General features: G+C 35.6%; 1 protein-coding gene across 24 annotated transcripts in view; it reads left to right on the top strand.

Moving 5' to 3' along the window:
• The window catches only part of Golgin245 (Golgin-245), a 307575-nt gene that overhangs the window by 220185 nt on the left and 69678 nt on the right, over window positions 1–17712 (top strand). For all 24 annotated transcript variants that reach the window (XR_010851323.1, XM_067094416.1, XM_067094418.1 and 21 more), the window contains 2 exons: window positions 9892–10073; window positions 10213–10343. Coding sequence is in view for 23 of the 24 variants with exons in the window: in XM_067094416.1 (XP_066950517.1) it covers window positions 9892–10073; window positions 10213–10343 (313 nt within the window). In the remaining variant the exon portion in view is untranslated. The remainder of the gene's footprint in view (window positions 1–9891; window positions 10074–10212; window positions 10344–17712) is intronic.

Consider the following 17712-nt stretch of genomic DNA (forward strand, 5'->3'; position numbering starts at 1 on the left):
ATCTGTAATCAAATTGTTATCAAGCATTAATCTGATAAAAAATATCATGTTCATTTACATTAAAATTAATTCCTTTATTCATAAACCTTATAAAGGAAGTCAAATTCAAAGATATGTGTACAAACTCATACACTACATGTCCATTCAAACATTTCATTTCTTTTATTTACAAATGAATTTTCAACTTATTGTACTGGATAACCCATAGACACAGACACTGTCAAATATAACCATTACTATGAAGTACAGTGACCCCTCCTTTATCGCAGGAGATAGGTTCCAAGACCGGCCGCGATAACTGAAATTCTGCGAAGTACAAACAGCATATTTATTTATTTAACGTGTACAGTATTTGGACTTTTTAAAACCCACCCTGTACTCTTAACAACCCACCCTTTACTCTGTTAATAACAGGGACAACTGTTAAGCAATATGACTTCAGTAGGTAAGTTTACAGTACCATATAACAGGGGCTAATTTACTGTGGTAAAGTAGCTATAGTATATGACGTGATCGGCAAGCTTTAAATTTTACAGAATACAGTATACATACAGTAATAATATATACAGTAATACAATATAGTATCATGTTACTGTACTGTACTACATGTAATACAGTACAGTAACACTTAAGATTAAAAAAAAAATAAAGATTGTTACTGTACTCACCACAAAAGAAGTTGAAGTAAAACTTGAATGAAGATGGTGATGAATTTGCTGCGCAGTAAAAATGATGACGATGAAGGTAATGATGACTTTTACTGCACAGTTAATGATTGTATTTTACGTCTCTTCAGACGGCGGTGCCATTTCCTGGGGCACCTCTTCCACTTCTTCCCCGGTTTCTGAAGGTGTAACCATAGTAGCAGCAGCAGGAACTGGCTCTTTTTTGCGAGGCTGCAAAAACGTGATTGGCAGTTGCTGCCGCTGCTTCTTTTTCCGGTCGAAGAGCATCTTGTAGGGGGCCATGATGTCATCGACCTTGTTGCAGAATTGAACCGATCGAACCATATCGTCGTCCCATTCCTGTGACCGCTCTTGCAGTTCCTTAGCCAGGTTGCAGAGCCTGGCGAGCCGTTCCAAAGTGAAGCCAGTTTGGGAGACAACTTCTGTTTCGTGCTGCGCTGCTGCTGCTTCTTCTTCGCTCGCCGACTTCGTCAACTCTTCGAGGTCTTCGTCAGTTAGCAGCTGGGGGTGGCAGTCTAGAAGTTCGTCGACGTCGCTCGTGGTCATGTCTGCAAAGCCCTCACCTCCAAGGATCGCAGCCAACTGCACAGCTTTCTGTAATGCTGAGTGTTGCATTTCGGCAGGTGTAAATCCTTTGTCGTTGTAAACAACCTCGGGCCACAACTTCTTCCAGCTGGTGTTAATGGTGGCAGGCTTCATTTCTTCCAATGCCTTGTGGATATTTTGGAGGCATGTAGCAATTGTGTACTGCCGCCAGTATGCCTTCAAGTTGAAATTGTCGTCTTCTTGGGCGGCATCCACGGAAGCAACCAGGTTCGCCAGGGTATTCTTTGTGTATAGGGCCTTGAACGCCCTAATAACTCCCTGGTCCATTGGCTGAATAAGTGACGTCGTGTTGGGCGGTAGGAACTCAACCTGAACCCCCGAATATGACAGATCAGTAGCATGGCCACCAGTATTATCCATAATGAGAAGGACTTTGAATGGCATGCCCTTTTCTGCTAAATACACCTTCACTTGCAGGATAAAACACTGGTGGAACCAGTCGGAGGTCAGCATCTTTGTTATCCAGGCCTTTGGATTGTGCATCCAATGTATGGGTAGCAGATTCTTGTTTTTGTTTTTTAAAGCCCTTGGGTTTTTAGACTTGTAAATAAGTCCTGGCTTTAATAAAAATCCCGCAGCATTGCCACACATCACGAGGGTCACACGATCCTTGTATGCTTTAAAGCCAGAGGCTTTTGCATCCTCCTTGAACAGGAAAGTTCGCGAGGGCATTCTTTTCCAAAACAAGCCCGTCTCGTCCATATTAAAAACTTGTTCGGGCTGATATTCACCTTCAGAGATAATATTCTTGAAGGTTTCATTGACGTGTGTTTCAGCAGCGACCGTGTCAGCCAAAGCAGCCTCGCCATGCAAGGAAGCGCTTTTTGGGCCGTAGCGTTTCTGAAACTTTGCAAACCACCTTTTGCTAGCAGAAAATTGCAGTTTCTTAAGTGGTGAATGACTGGACGTCTCTGGTTGCGGATCATCTAAGTCTTCTTCATCTTCTTCTGCTTCTTTACGCTTGCCACTGTCGTCCTCTGGTTCCTTAGCAGCGAAGGTCTTGTACAGGCTCCTAGCCTTTGTTTGGATAATGTTCATATCCAAGGCTATGTTCTTCTTTCGGCAGTCGGCTATCCACACGGCCAAAGCAGCTTCCATACGGACAATAGTTTTATTATGAGCCGTAACCACTCTCTTCGCCGACTTGTTAAAGGTGATGGCAGCTGTCTTCCTAATCTTCGCCTTGTCCTTGTAGATGTAGTGAATCGTTCACGCCAAAATGGCGGGTTACAGCCGCGAACTTTCTCCCTTCCTTCAACATATCGAGAAGTTTCACCTTTTCAGCGATCGTCATCATTCTTCGATGGCGTTTAGGCTCAGTACCAGCCTTGGAAGAAGCAGCACGCTTGGGAGCCATTGCAGGGGGTGAAAATTGGAGCAAAGTTCAACAAAAAGCACAAAAAAAATCACACAGCACAGCGTAAAGAAAACCATTTGGCGAGAAAGCTTGAAGTGAAGTGGCTGCGAGAGAGAGAAAAGGGGAGATGATGCGGGTTCTGAGCATCAGTCTAAGCACCAATCACAGGCCCGATTAGAAATCTTGAAGCTGTGATTTGTCGTCTCCCTCCCATGCACCAATCACAGCCCGTGTTACAACACACTTAGTCACAGAGATGGTACGCTTTGTGTTTTCCCAACAATGGAACACGCGGTACTGTACTGTATAGGCATCACTTTCCATTTATAGGCATCACTTTCCAGATGGTTTTTTATTTTGTCATAGGAGTTACAAGTGCAAATATGTGTTTTTTTGCTATTTTACGCTTGTTTTGTTGTTCTTAGACTAGGAAATACTATTTATTATTAATATTTTAATGGATTTAATGAGAAATTGTGGGTGTTCATATATCGCGATTTTTCTCCAGAAAATCCACGCTATATTTTCCATTAATATACATTAAAAACTCCATGAAGTTGTAAATTCGCGATAATCGAATCGCGAAGTAGCGAGGGGTCACTGTATCACTAGATGTAGGTGCTACTGTATGCACATACTGTATATAAATACGGACACACATACTGCATATAAATGCGGACATTTACAAAACAAATGCAAATGTAGTGATGTAAAAATGATTGATGTCTTTATAATCTTATAATTCCTGACTGACGCTGACTGCAGTTTAATATTGTCCATTTCAGTGTTAAATGGAAACTTCTGTACAAGAAATACTACAGTATATGCACTACATGTAAATGTGCAGTGTTTATAGTGACTTTGTATGGAATAATAGCTATTTTCCTGTACTTTCATTTTAGTTGGAATAATAGCTGTTCTGTACTTTCATTTTAGTATCTCCATATTGAAAAACAAGAATGTTGTTATCTGTTTGGAATGGTAAACAAAAATTTACACTGCCCATTATTTGATTTTATTAATACTGTTGTGGAAGCAATTGAATTTATAAGAAAATGTTGTAAGTTCACATGTTCATCACACATAATTTGTAGTTCCATAAGCAGTCGTATGAATGTCCTTGTTTACTTCCTCTTCTCACTATTGTTGAGCATTGCTATTTTATTCCAAGTTTTGTTACATTTAATGCCCCTTAATAAAATATGATTAATACATTCGACCTAATGTGTACATACAGTGAATTACATGTTTACCAAGGTTTCAACCAATGTTATATGACAGCCAAGCTCAAGGAGCTTACGATGTGTTTTGGACAATATAAGGATTTTGTACATTTTCTTGTGCCATACCAACTAAATAACCATATTGCTGAAGTAAATCTTTATTAAGCCTGCATGCACGCACAAAGATTTAGATGAAATTTATGTTAGATTTTTAATTTAGAGATACTAAAATGCAAGCACAGTACAACCAGGTAGCCACCCTGTTTCTGAATTCAGCAGAGAAACATTCATACAAATTCCCATGTAATGCATACGGTACTTTATGTTTTATTATGCTTGTGTGTATTGCTGCATTCCTTACTGTATTTAACAGCTTGCAAAACCCTTTTCAAAAACTGCCATTACTGGTACCTGAATTGAAAAGTAAATATGAACAAAATTTTATATAAAAAAAAGTGGCTCAATCAACAAAACTCAGAACATTTCAACTTACCTCCTCCTTCTGACAATTGTAGCCTTCAAAAGATGGCGTTTATATTTAGTATTCCACCCACTCCCACTGTAATAGATATTTCATTTCTTAATATTCCTCACTTAAGGAAACCATAAAAAAATCCATGATTACGATATTGTCCGTATTTAAAACAAACATCTAACAGTTGCAAATGCTGGGATGATAGGTAATGCTATCAAAAACATTGACAGCATATCAATAAAAATGTTTACATGATTTTTTAATATTGTAACAATTTAGATTTTAATTTGTAATATATATTTAGGCACATAATAAACTTAACATTTTAATAGATAAATTCTCCACTTAACTCTGAAATGGACAGTATTAAGCTTAGGTCAAAGGTCAATCAGGAATTGTAAGATTAACAGGATGCCAATCATACATATACTATCACTGTTGCATGTGTTATGCAGATGTATTGTTCATATTTATGAATATTTATTTTTATATATAAAGTAGCATTTATATTAAAGAGTTGTTCATTGTTAGCTAAGAATTGCAGTACAGCAAGTTTAAAATTCATTTGTAAAAGGAAACGTTTGTGAGGATGTGCTGTTCTATGAGCAAACTTATGAATTAGTGTGTTTATCTTGTTCCTCCCTCATTCTCTCTTGTTTTGGCATTGATATTTTATTCCAAGTTTTGATAATATTAATATTCCTTAATAAAAAGTGCTGAAGATAACTATGTTAATAAAAAATTATAGTAGATTATATAACTACCCAAAGTTTCAGCCAGTGATGTATAATAGCCAAGCTCAAGTAGCTTTCATCAGAATGTATTTTGGATAGTGGAAGGATTTCGTAAATTTTTGTATGCTACACCAAATAAATAATTATATTTCAGTGTATCCCTGCACACATAAGCAAAGGTTTGGATAAAGTGTTTACTAGTTTGTCAGTGTGGAGATATCAAAATGTGCAGTACAAAAAGGTAGCTATTTGCTTAGTATAAAATCAGCAAAAAACATGGATTCGTGTACATGTGCAATGCATATGGTAATTTTTATATTTTATTAAGCCTGTTGCATTGCTGAATACATTACAGCTTTAAAGACTTCTCAAATCCTTCAATGAAATAACAATACATAACAAGAGAAGGAAGAAAGAATGAGACAGATTTTCAGATTGCTACACTGGCTCAGAGGTATCTTATAGTCTATACTATTGGGTCTTTGTTACTTAACAGATTTTGTTACTTACTGTAAGGCCAGACCAAGAATTGTCTGTTAAGTTAGGATGACAATGTAAAGAAATCTCAATTTTCCAGAACATGGAAAAATACTAGTGAAGAATGAATGCTAAGGGAATAAAAGGAACATCAAATTATTTTGAGTAAAAATAATTTGATTAAACTCGTTTTTTGAAGTGTGGATTGATTTCACTGCATACAGATTTTGCTTGAGCAAAGATAAAATATATATAATAATTGTGCTGATATTCATGATTTTAGTTATATATGGGGTAGTTGGAAACATTTTAGAATTGTCTGTAAATAGTAATTCAGTATATAATTTCATAAAAATAATTCTCAGCACAAACTCATTACTTTTACATAGGCATTCATGAATCTGGGTGAGAACCCCGGGAAGCCCTCCAGCATTTAAAACAAAAAGGAGCCTTCAGGTAACTTGTGCAACCTTGCCTGGTGTAGTGGAGCAAACTGGATCATATACATATTGTTTACTCTAAGCCAACTGCAAAGAACAGAATGGTTTTAAAATAGGCACCTCTTGTAAAAGTAATAGATTTAAATTGAAGAAAACACCATATTTCTCAGCATCAAAGATTCTCTGACTGAATAACAATCATTTTAACTAGGAAAATTTATTCTTTTAAATGAACATAAAAATAAGGTTGCATCACTTTCACAAGTCTTCAGAAGGATTTCCTGCCTAGGAAAGGTCATCTTTTGAATATACCAATTTGAGAAAAAATATATTTCAAAATGTGTAAAAATTTAATTTTGCTTTAAAATACGCATTATTCAATTTGTAGGATGATTCTTAACTGTGTGAAATTTTATTGTACAGTATTTATATAATTTTAGGAAGTCACTCACATCTTGCAATACACTTAATTATGGAACCTAAGATTACATTACCTGTAGTGACCCTTGAACTTCATAGGTTATCTTGTTTTACCATACACAGTACACAATAGTTATACAATACCAAATTCTACTTATAGTGATGTAATTATCATAACCACAATGCCTCTTAACTTATCAGTTTCTTTACACTTTTTGGATACTGTATGCTTGTCAACATAGCCTAAATATCCAAATGAAGAAATGATGGTCAGATTGTTTAACATGACCTCATTCTGATATAATAAATGTGGGTTCGAATCCTGCTAAGTATATCATAATTACCACATTATTTCTTTGTTAGGATCTTTAGGATTTGTATTGACATATGTATCCAAACAAAGTGAAGAAATCAAGAAGAGGGCAGTGTGTTTATTATGATTACATACAAATCTGATAAGAAAGTGACCAGTAGATTCTATATTTATGGTGATGTGTTCTGCTCTGCCTTCTTTTGCAGTAAACAATTCATTACATGATTGTCATATTACAGTATGATTTAAATGTAGTTTACTTAGACTACTGAATCACAATTCTAGTCCCCCCAAAAATTTTGTAAAGAGAAGGGTGAGAATGCACCAAAAATAAAGACGAATACACAAAAACAACAGAGACGGTACTGAAGGAAAGCTGCTAAAAACCTTCCAAAATTTTGAAAAACCAATTTTCCTGTGGGTGGCAATGCTGCATGGCCTAAGGAAAATGTTGGCAATACTACTTACACATAAACAGACTGAGAAAGGGTTTTGGGTGGTGGGGAAGGCCTGGAGAAGTTTCCAAAAAAGGGGGGTGGGTCAGATGGCTGGATGCCATGGGAGAGGAGGGGCAGTAAAGCTGTGTGGAGGAACTCACTCAGAGAAGGGGTTGTTTTGGAAGATAGGTGGAGCTGGTGCAGTTTTCCTGGCTGGGAGGGGTGGGATACTGTGTTGGGTGGATGAAGAGGGCTAGGTTGACGTCTGACTTGATAAAGCTTGTTTTGGTTTGTGTTTTTATGTTTGTTTTTTCCACATTTTATTAAAGCATAAGTATAGTACTGTACTGTAACAAAGCAAATATAAAGTTTTCATGGGCACTGCCGGGTTGGTCAGCTAGTTCATATGTAATATATACATATGCTGTATAAAAATTTATATACAGTATACATACATGTACATATACTGCATTTAATAGGCTGATGGCTTAAAGTTTTTATTCATTGTCAAAAAAAAAGTAATAATTTGTATATTAAAAATAGTACAGTATTTTTTTATACAATACCTGGTTATATAATGATGAAGCAGGGATGCGATAATGAGTAATATAGAAGAGTAGGAATTTTTAAAAATATGTACTGTGTAAAATGAAGTACAGTAGCCCCTGGATCACTTGCACTTCTACCTGCACTATGCCCCGTTATAACGCCTTTCTCAGTGTTACCCTATATATATATTTGGCAAAAAAGCAAATAAAATTGCAGAATTGCAATTGGATATACAGAGCTAAGAACAAACTGTGTACCACATAGCCACATGGAGAACTGCCCTCAAGTAAGTACACCAAGTGTCCAATTTGGTAAGTGTTAAAATTACATTCCTAGGGTACCATACTGAAAGATATGTGAGAGAGAGAGAGAGAGAGAGACAGATGAATAATATACAGTACAGTAAACTGAGTTTTACTGGATGTACTCTAGTCTTCTTATGTGACTTGATTTTCGATCATTATTCTGGTGTAAATTATACACTATGCACGGTACAATGTATATGATTGGCTGATGCTATAATTGTACGCTGTACTGTGCACCAAAAATTAAATCCTTAGAAAATATGCATAATGGGAGTCTAGTAAACATGAAGAATGCTAAAATGGTATTTTCGTATGCACTACTGTTCAACATGACTGATAATCTGGTCATTATGTTTTCATTTTCTACATACACTGGTGCATACACACTAGTCATTTTATATTTACATAAACTGCATACAGCACAATACCTTTGAATGTCTTGTGTTTGATGATAGTAGTTACTCGATCATATGTAGTCTTAGTAGGCAAGGCTACTTTAACAGAGTCCTTGAATAATACATTTTCCTTGCTAAAATGTCATCTTTTTTGGTTGTTATGTGTTTAATATACACTTATGAAAGACATCATAAATAATTATTTCTTTTGATTTGGTAGAATTTTAACAAAATTATCTGTATGTTTATTTTTGTAGGCTAGCCAGGGTTATGGCAGGATTTTAGGTAGTTTAAAAGAAGCACTGCCTAGGCCAGGGTACGATGGGCCGGAGTTCGATTCCCGCCACCGGCTGATGAAGAGTTAGAGGAATTTATTTCTGGTGATAGAAATTCATTTCTCGCTATAATGTGGTTCGGATTCCACAATAAGCTGTAGGTCCCGTTGCTAATTAACCAATTGGTTCTTAGCCACGTAAAATAAGTGTAATCCTTCGGGCCAGCCCTAGGAGAGCTGTTAATCAGCTCAGTGGTCTGGTAAAACTAAGCTATACTTACTTAGGCCAGGGTAGTCACTATTCCTATTCTTTCCGTTACTTGGATGTATTTGCACCCCCTTGGCTGTATTAGTGCAAATGACTGAGAGGTTACTGTTTACTGCACAGAAACTTAAGACTGCTTAGCATACTGTACTTACTGTTACATATACAGTGGACACCTGCCTATTCGCAGTTCTGGATTCGTGGCTTCACCTATTTGCGGATTTCTCAGTGGAACATGTATACACATTATTTGCAGAAAACTCGCCTATCCACAGTATTTTTCATAGAGAAATATTCACAAATTACTGCATTTTCATGTCATTTTCGTGACTGAATGCACTTTTTGTGATAAAACTATTAAAATATTCAGGTATAAGCATTTTTAGAGTGTTTTTTTGGTGTTATGAACTATCAAAATAGGCAGTTGTAAGTGTTTTTTGGGGGGTTTTAAGTATTCGCAAATTTTAGCTATTTGCGGGGGTAGTGGTACGCATCTCCCGCGAATACTGGGGGTCGACTGTAACCAGTTCATAGAAACAAATTTATATATGTTTTCATACTACATTTAAAAATAACAGCAAAATGGGTGGGAAAATAACAATTGTACAACAGATACTAAGCTCAGTTAAAAAACTAAACCATGCATTAAACTTTATCCATAAACACAGAGAAGAGGGAAAATAATTAAAATAGTAGATGTCCAAAGGCATAAGACCAGGTAACTAGTACTTGTTTGTGCTTACAGTACATATGTTGTTAGACAAAGGTCAAGTTCAAATCATACTTTTGACTAAAAGAGTTTTAATTAAAAATTTACAAACTGACTTCTTGATTCTTTATAAACAGAAATACAATTAGTAATTGGTCTCACCATATAAACCTGTATTTGTTACCCTGTTATGGTAAATATTTATTCACTTTTCCCATACTTACAGATTGGCAGAGATAGTAAGCGGGGAAGTAGAAGAGCATCGAAGAAAAGTTAGAGAGTTAGAGGCCAAATTAGCTCGTGTGGAGGAAGAGCATCGTCAGCAACTGAAAACTGTAACTCTTGAAGCAGAGCAAAAAGTGGCTGTTAAAGAGCTACAGTGTCAACAGGCCATTGCTTCAGCTTATGGTAATGATGGAAAACCCTAAGACTGATAGTAAACTTTATCATGATTTGTTTACCAGTTATTCCTCTCATATAATTAGTAGAAATACTGGCAATTTCTTAATTTATGATGAAATTTGTGAGTTTTTAAATTCCTTTCTAGACCAACAGGACAGTCAGACTAGTGCTCTAGTACAGCAGCAGCAAGATGTTCTAAGGGAAGCACATGCTCGTGCTAAAGAAAAAGCAGCTGAATTAGAAACTGTGGTACATGACTACCAGGATAAACTCAAGGTCAGTCTTGAGTCATTGTTTTAATTTATATTTTTATTCCATGGGTAAATAAAACTGTCTCATAATTGATAAGAATTTTTTGATATTTTGAAGACATTTATTTTGTGTACTGTATTTACTTCTTTAACTGCAAAACTGATAATTCTTTTGGCTTGAGCTTCAGTTATCACCATTGTTTGTAATGCTAAAAGTCCCCAGTTTTTATAAGCGTGTTGGAAAGAAATAGATTTTATTTTGTCCTGAGAAAGTGTGCAAAGCTTTGTGATATATATGAATATTCTTTTACTTAAAGCTGGTTAGGTTTGAAGCTTTATGACAAAATAGTCAGTTTTGTGTGTGTGTGTAAGTATAGGGATCCCAGTCACTTCCCTGGCTGAACTCATATGTTTGGCTGCCATTGAGCTTACACAGTGCTGCTCTGCATTACTGAATCTGTCAGTTGTTCATGATTTTCACCCGTGGTGTATTTGCCTGTGTTTGTGGAGCATGAGATTGTGATGGAGACTTGTGACTCAGTGTGTATGAGTTTGTTTTTTCCCAACACTAACCCTTTTGAATTTTGCAATCTGTGCAGGATTATTTCATCAATCTACCTTGCAATGTGTAAGAATTGTTGCCTACTCAATGGTTGAAGTATGGGTTTGACTTTGAGGAACACTGATGATTAACTTTCCTGCTACCTGATTAAACAGGAAATTCGTTATGCTCACCAGTTCTAGCACCCTTCCACCTGGACATCTATGCCTTCCCAATGTTGGCCCTGATCCCAGATTTTATTGATGCATGTGGTTCCTTGTTGGACCCCAAGCTAAATGAGTGGTTTCCTAATCTGCTGGCTTTCTTAGTTCAGGAATCAAGAGAATTCCATCCCTGGACAACTCTTCTAAATCAGTTTCACCTGATAAGGTTCACCAGTTCATACCAAGACTCACTTCTCAGCTGGAGACTGTCCAACAGCTGATATGAGAGAGGCTCTTCATGCTGGACTGTGCACAAGATGTACAGGGCAGTTAGGATATTCTCAGCAGCAGTGTGTGAGAGGCATTGGCCTCCTCCTGCAGATGGTGTCATGCAAGAGAGTCTTTGTAATTTGGAGTCACTTGTCTGCATGTTGCAAACTTTCGTTTCTCACTTTTCTGCCTGATCTCTGGTATTGCAACTAAAGGGCATGAATCTTGTTTCCATGGGTAACTCCCACAATCATGGGGAGCTTTAAAAATTTTTGCTCATCCTGCAAAGTCCAGCCTCTTGAGTAGGATGTGTCTCTTAATCCCATATAATGTCTGCCAGGCACTACTCAAGTCCCTGAGAGAGGCTTTGGATAGAGACCACACCCTCAAGACTGTTTTTTGCTAGATTTAGCATATGCTAAGTGAATATATGTGTTACACACTCTTATACATTATGTGCAAGAATCAGGAAGGGGAAAATAATCTCTCATTCTTGTTTTTCATTGACATAGAAAAAAAAAACTCAATACCCAATTCAAGATTTGAGAGCTACATTATAGTATTTCCATTTTTCCAAAATTTCATTGATGTCAATTGAGATGAGATGCAATTATTTCTCATGAGAACTGTTAGGTGTTGCATGAATATTCTCAACACTTCAGGGCTTAGGGCCTAATTCCTCTCTTGCTATTTGTGGCGGGGATGGCTGGTACATCCTCACCATGATTCTTGGAAGGGATGTTGCATAGATACCAGTTGTACTTTAAGTTTATATCAGAAGCTGCTCTTAAATCATTTACAAAATTGTAATTTATTTTCAACTGGTTAGTTTCTATTGACATATTTATAATCTTATGTTTTATATAAGTAACTTACCAAGTAATTACATAGCTATAAGTTTCTAACTCATCAGCAGCTAGAATTTTGAAATTCGCAGTAGCGCTCCTTTTGTTTTGGCTAGGTTACTGATCCCGCCCACTTTCGGGGTAAGAGAGGAACCAGCTCAGCAAATGAGATCAGTATGTTTCTGATGGCTGTGGTTACAGTGATTAGCAGCAGTGGTTTTTTGGAATTTTGCTTCTCAGTAGATCTTATTTGGATTCATTTGGTGAAGTATTTCCTCTTTTGGTAGCCTTTTCAGCACAATTAGATAGTGTCAGGTGTTATTTCAGACAATTGCCAATTTTTAGTGTTTTTTTTTTTTTTGCTGAACTTGGACTTAGCCTTTTTTTATAGCATAGTCGCTTGTTTCGTCCTCAAGGAGTTACCTTCCATGGTCTACCAGAGCTCCATGGTGACCAAACTAATATCAAAGAATTCTCTTCTAGTTGGTCTTTTTGGCCAGGTATTATTGTCGTAATGACTAACATTATAACGTGATGGAGTATATAATGGCCTCAAAGATAAGAGGGCACTTTTCCTTATCTTCAGCAAAGCTGAACCCAGTTTTTCCAGTGTCAAAAGAACCTGCAAGGAAGAGAAGTGATTATTGCACATGCACGTCCTCCCTCTCATTTACAACTGGGCTGTTAAAGACCAAGGAGCCATAACTCTTTTGGTCCATAGCGAAGGGTTCACGTTGTTCCCAGCGCCTATATCTTTAAAAGTGATATTAACCCTTAAACGCCGACTGGACGTATCATACGTCGACTAAAATTGTCTGTTGGGTGCCGAGTGGACGTACCGTACGTCGACTACAAAAAATTTCAACCTTCTGTCAACTTTGACTCGACCGAAATGGTCGAAAAATGCAATTGTAAGCTATAACTCTTACATTCTAGTAATATTCAATCATTTACCTTCATTTTGCAACAAATTGGAAGTCTCTAGCACAATATTTCGATTTATGGTGAATTTTTGAAAAAAAACGTTTTCCTTACGCCCGTGCGGTAACTCAGCCGAAAATTTCATAAATTCTTTCGTCATTTTGTCGTAAGTTTTGCACTGTTTTATATTAGCCGTTACATAAAGTTTTATATATGAAAATGTGCGCAATTTCATGTAAAATACAGCAACATACAACCCATGGTTGTAGCTTTTAATCAGTTTGGAAATATTTTCATATAAACCATGATAACTGCCAAAATTTCAACCTTCGGTCAACTTTGACTTGACCGAAATGGTCAAAAAACGCAATTGTAAGCTAAAACTCTTACATTCTAGTAATATTCAATCATTTACCTTCATTTTGCAACAAATTGGAAGTCTCTAGCACAATATTTCGATGCATGGTGAATTTTTGAAAAAACTTTTCCTTACGTCCACGCCAGAAATTCTTTCGTCACGTTGTCGTAATGTTTGCACCGTTTTATATTAGTCGTTACATAAAGTTTTATATATGGAAATGTGCGCAATTTCATGTAGAATACAACAGAAAATAACTCATGGTTGTAGCTTTTATCAGTTTTGAAATATTTTCATATAAATCACGATAACTGCCAAAATTTCAACCTTCGGTCAACTTTAACTCGACCGAAATGGTAAAAAAACGCAATTATAAGCTAAAAATCTTACATTCTAGTAATATTCAATCATGTACCTTCATTTTGCAATAAACTGGAAGTCTCTAGCACAATATTTCGATTTATGGTGAATTTCTGAAAAAAAAACTTTTTCCTTACGTCTGCGCTCGGTAACTCGGCCGAACATCTCAGAAATTCTTTCGTCACATTGTCGTAATGTTTGCATAGTTTTACATTAGTCGTTACATGAACTTTTATATATGAAAATGTGCGCAATTTCATGTAGAATACAAGAGAAAATAGCTCATGGTTGTAGCTTTTATCAGTTTTGAAATATTTTCACATAAATCACGATAACTGCCAAAATTTCAACCTTCGGTCAACTTTAACTTGACCGAAATGGCCGAAAAACGCAATTGTAAGCTAAAACTCTTACATTCTAGAAATATTCAATCATTTACCTTCATTTTGCAATAAATTGGAAGTCTCTAGCACAATATTTCGATTTATGGTGAATTTTTGAAAAAAACATTTTCCTTAAGTCCGCTCAGTAACTCGGCCGAACATCTCAGAAATTCTTTCGTCACGTTGTCGTAATGTTTGCACCGTTTTATATTAGTTGTTACATAAAGTTTTATATATGAAAATGTGTGCTATTTCATGTGCAATACAGCAGAAAATAACTCATGGTTGTAGCTTTTATCCGTTTTGAAATATTTTCATATAAATCACGATAAATAGAAAAAATTCTACTTTCGGTCAACTGTAACTCGACCGAAATGGTTGAAAATTGCAATTGTTAGCTAAAACACTTACAATCTAGTAATAATCAATCAATTGGCTTCATTTTTCAACAAACAGGAAGTCTCTAGCACAATATTTCGATTTATGGTGAATTTAAAAAAAAAAAACATTTTTTTACATCCGTGCGTTACGAATTCATGCATCATTTTGTGATAATATTTTCTCTGTGTTGTTTTGATCGTTTTACAATTTGTTATCTACCAAAATCATCGCAATTTAGTGTATAATATAAAGAAAAAAAAATAACCTGTTAGCTTTAACCGTTTTGCTCACAGCACGATTTGTATAAAATTATATGTGAAAATTTTTGTTTGCGCTGTCATATATTTCAATATTTATATATGATAATGATATTTTTTTAATTTCTGATGGTTGCATACTAAACTTCAGGCAATGACAAAAAAAGGAGCCAAAAATGAACTCTTAATCTTAAAAACTAAGCGTGCTGTGATTTTTGAAAAAACTTTTTCCGCTTTAGCGCTTAACTCCCGAACGCCGCCGGCATACGGGAGACGTTTTTGTAAATAGAGGCTCGGCGTTTAAGGGTTAACCAGGAACCGGCAGTAGCCCAACCAGATTAAGTAGGAACCTGTTTTTAAGGAATATCCTACTATTAACCTAAAAGAGCGATGGCCAAATATCAGACAAGAGAGTAGTCTCGGCCACATAAAACAGAAAACCAGATTATAAGAGGATTGTTTTCTGTGTAGTTTATATCCTTCAACTTTTAAATAAGCCTAGAATAGGCCGTGGCCTAGAATAGGTTAAGTGAGAAACCTAAGAAATCCTCTATTCTTAGCTTAACGTAGATTATACTAGAAGCATTAACCTAAGCACTATAAACAGTAGCTTAGGTTAGTTAACCCTTAAACGCCTGTTGGACGTAGCAAACGCGTCGACTAAAATTGTCTGTTGAATGCCGAGTGGGACGTAGCAAACGCCGACTACAAAAAATTTCAACCTTCGGTCAACTTTGACTCGACTGAAATGGTCGAAAAACGCAATTGTAAGCTAAAACTCTTACATTCTAGTAATATTCAATCATGTACCTTCATTTTGCAACAAATTGGAAGTCTCTAGCACAATATTTCGATTTATGGTGAATTTTTGAAAAAAAACTTTTTTTCTTACGCCCGTGCGGTAACTCGGCCGAAAATTTCAGAAATTCTTTCGTCATTTTGTCGTAATTTTTGCACTGTTCTATATTAGCCGTTACATAAAGTTTTATATATGAAAATGTGCACAATTTCATGTACAATACAACAGAAAATAACTCATGGTTGTAGCTTTTATCAGTTTTGAAATATTTTCATATAAATCACGAGAACTGCCAAAATTTCAACCTTCGGTCAACTTAGACTCGACCGAAATGGTCAAAAAACGCAATTGTAAGCTAAAACTCTTACATTCTAGTAATATTCAATCATTTACCTTCATTTTGCAACCAATTGGAAGTCTCTAGCACAATATTTCGATTTATGGTGAATTTTTGAAAAAAACTTTTTCCTTACGTCCGCGCCAGAAATTCTTTCGTCGCGTTGTCGTAATGTTTGCACTGTTTTATATTAGTCGTTACATAAAGTTTTATATATGGAAATGTGTGCAATTTCATGTAGAATACAACAGAAGATAACTCATGGTTGTAGCTTTTATCAGTTTTGAAATATTTTCATATAAATCACGATAACTGCCAAAATTTCAACCTTCGGTCAACTTTAACTCGACCGAAATGGTCAAAAACCGCAATTATAAGCTAAAACTCTTACATTCTAGTAATATTCAATCAATTAGCTTCATTTTGCAACAAACTGGAAGTCTCTAGCACAATATTTCGATTTATGGTGAATCTCTGAAAAAAAAAATTTTTTCCTTACGTCTCTTGCATGCAGTAACTTTCGCCAAACATCTCTGAAATTCTTTTCGTCATGTTGTCGTAATGTTTGCATCGTTTTATATTAGTCGTTACATAAACTTTTATATATGAAAATGTGTGCAATTTCATGTAGAATACAACAGAAATTAGCTCATGGTTGTAGCTTTTATTAGTTTTGAAATATTTTCACATAAATCACGATAACTGCCAAAATTTCAACCTTCATTCAACTTTAACTCGACCGAAATGGTAAAAAAACGCAATTGTAAGCTAAAACTCTTACATTCTAGTAATATTCAATTGTTTACCTTCATTTTGCAATAAATTGGAAGTCTCTAGCACAATATTTCGATTTATGGTGAATTTTTGAAAAAAACATTTTCCTTACGTCTGCACGGTAACTCGGCCGAACATCTCAGAAATTCTTTCGTCTCGTTGTCGTAATATTTGCACCGTTTTATATTAGTCGATACATAAAGTGTTATATATGAAAATGTGCGCAATTTCATTTACAATACAACAAAAAATAACTCATGGTTGTAGCTTTTATCAGTTTTGAAATATTTTCATATAAATCACGATAAATAGAAAAAATTCTACTTTTGGTCAACTTTAACTCTACCGAAATGGTCGAAAACTGCAATTGTAAGCTAAAACACTTACAGTCTAGTAATATTCAATCAATTAGCTTCATTTTTCAACAAACGGGAAGTCTCTAGCACAATATTTCGATTTATGGTGAATTTTTGAAGAAAAAAAATTTTTTACGTCCGCGTTATTTAATTCATGCATCATTTTGTGATAATATTTTCTCTGTGTTGCTTTGATCGTTTTAAAATTTGTTATATACCAAAATCATCACAATTTAGTGTACAATACAACTAAAAAATTAAGTCATTAGCTTTAACCGTTTTGCTTACAGCGATTTGTATACAATTATATACGAGTTTTTTTTCGCTGTCATATATTCCAATATTTATATATGATAATGATATTTTTTTCATTTCTGATGGTTGCATACTAAACTTCAGGCAATGACAAAAAAAAAGAGCCAAAAATGAACTTAATCTTGAAAACTAAGCGTGCTGTGATTTTTGAAAAACTTTTTCCGCAGTGGCGCTAACTCACGAACGCCCGGCACACGGGAGACGTTTTTGTAAATAGGGCTTCGGCGTTAAATGGTTAAACTAATTAGTTCATAGCAATTAGTCTGAATGGCATGACATTTAGAATTAAAAATTTCACTTAGCCACTGCACAAGGACCAACAGTGTATAAGTA

This window comes from Macrobrachium rosenbergii, chromosome 50 (genome assembly GCF_040412425.1).
Source record: "Macrobrachium rosenbergii isolate ZJJX-2024 chromosome 50, ASM4041242v1, whole genome shotgun sequence".
In the NCBI taxonomy this organism is placed as follows: Eukaryota; Metazoa; Arthropoda; class Malacostraca; order Decapoda; family Palaemonidae; genus Macrobrachium; species Macrobrachium rosenbergii.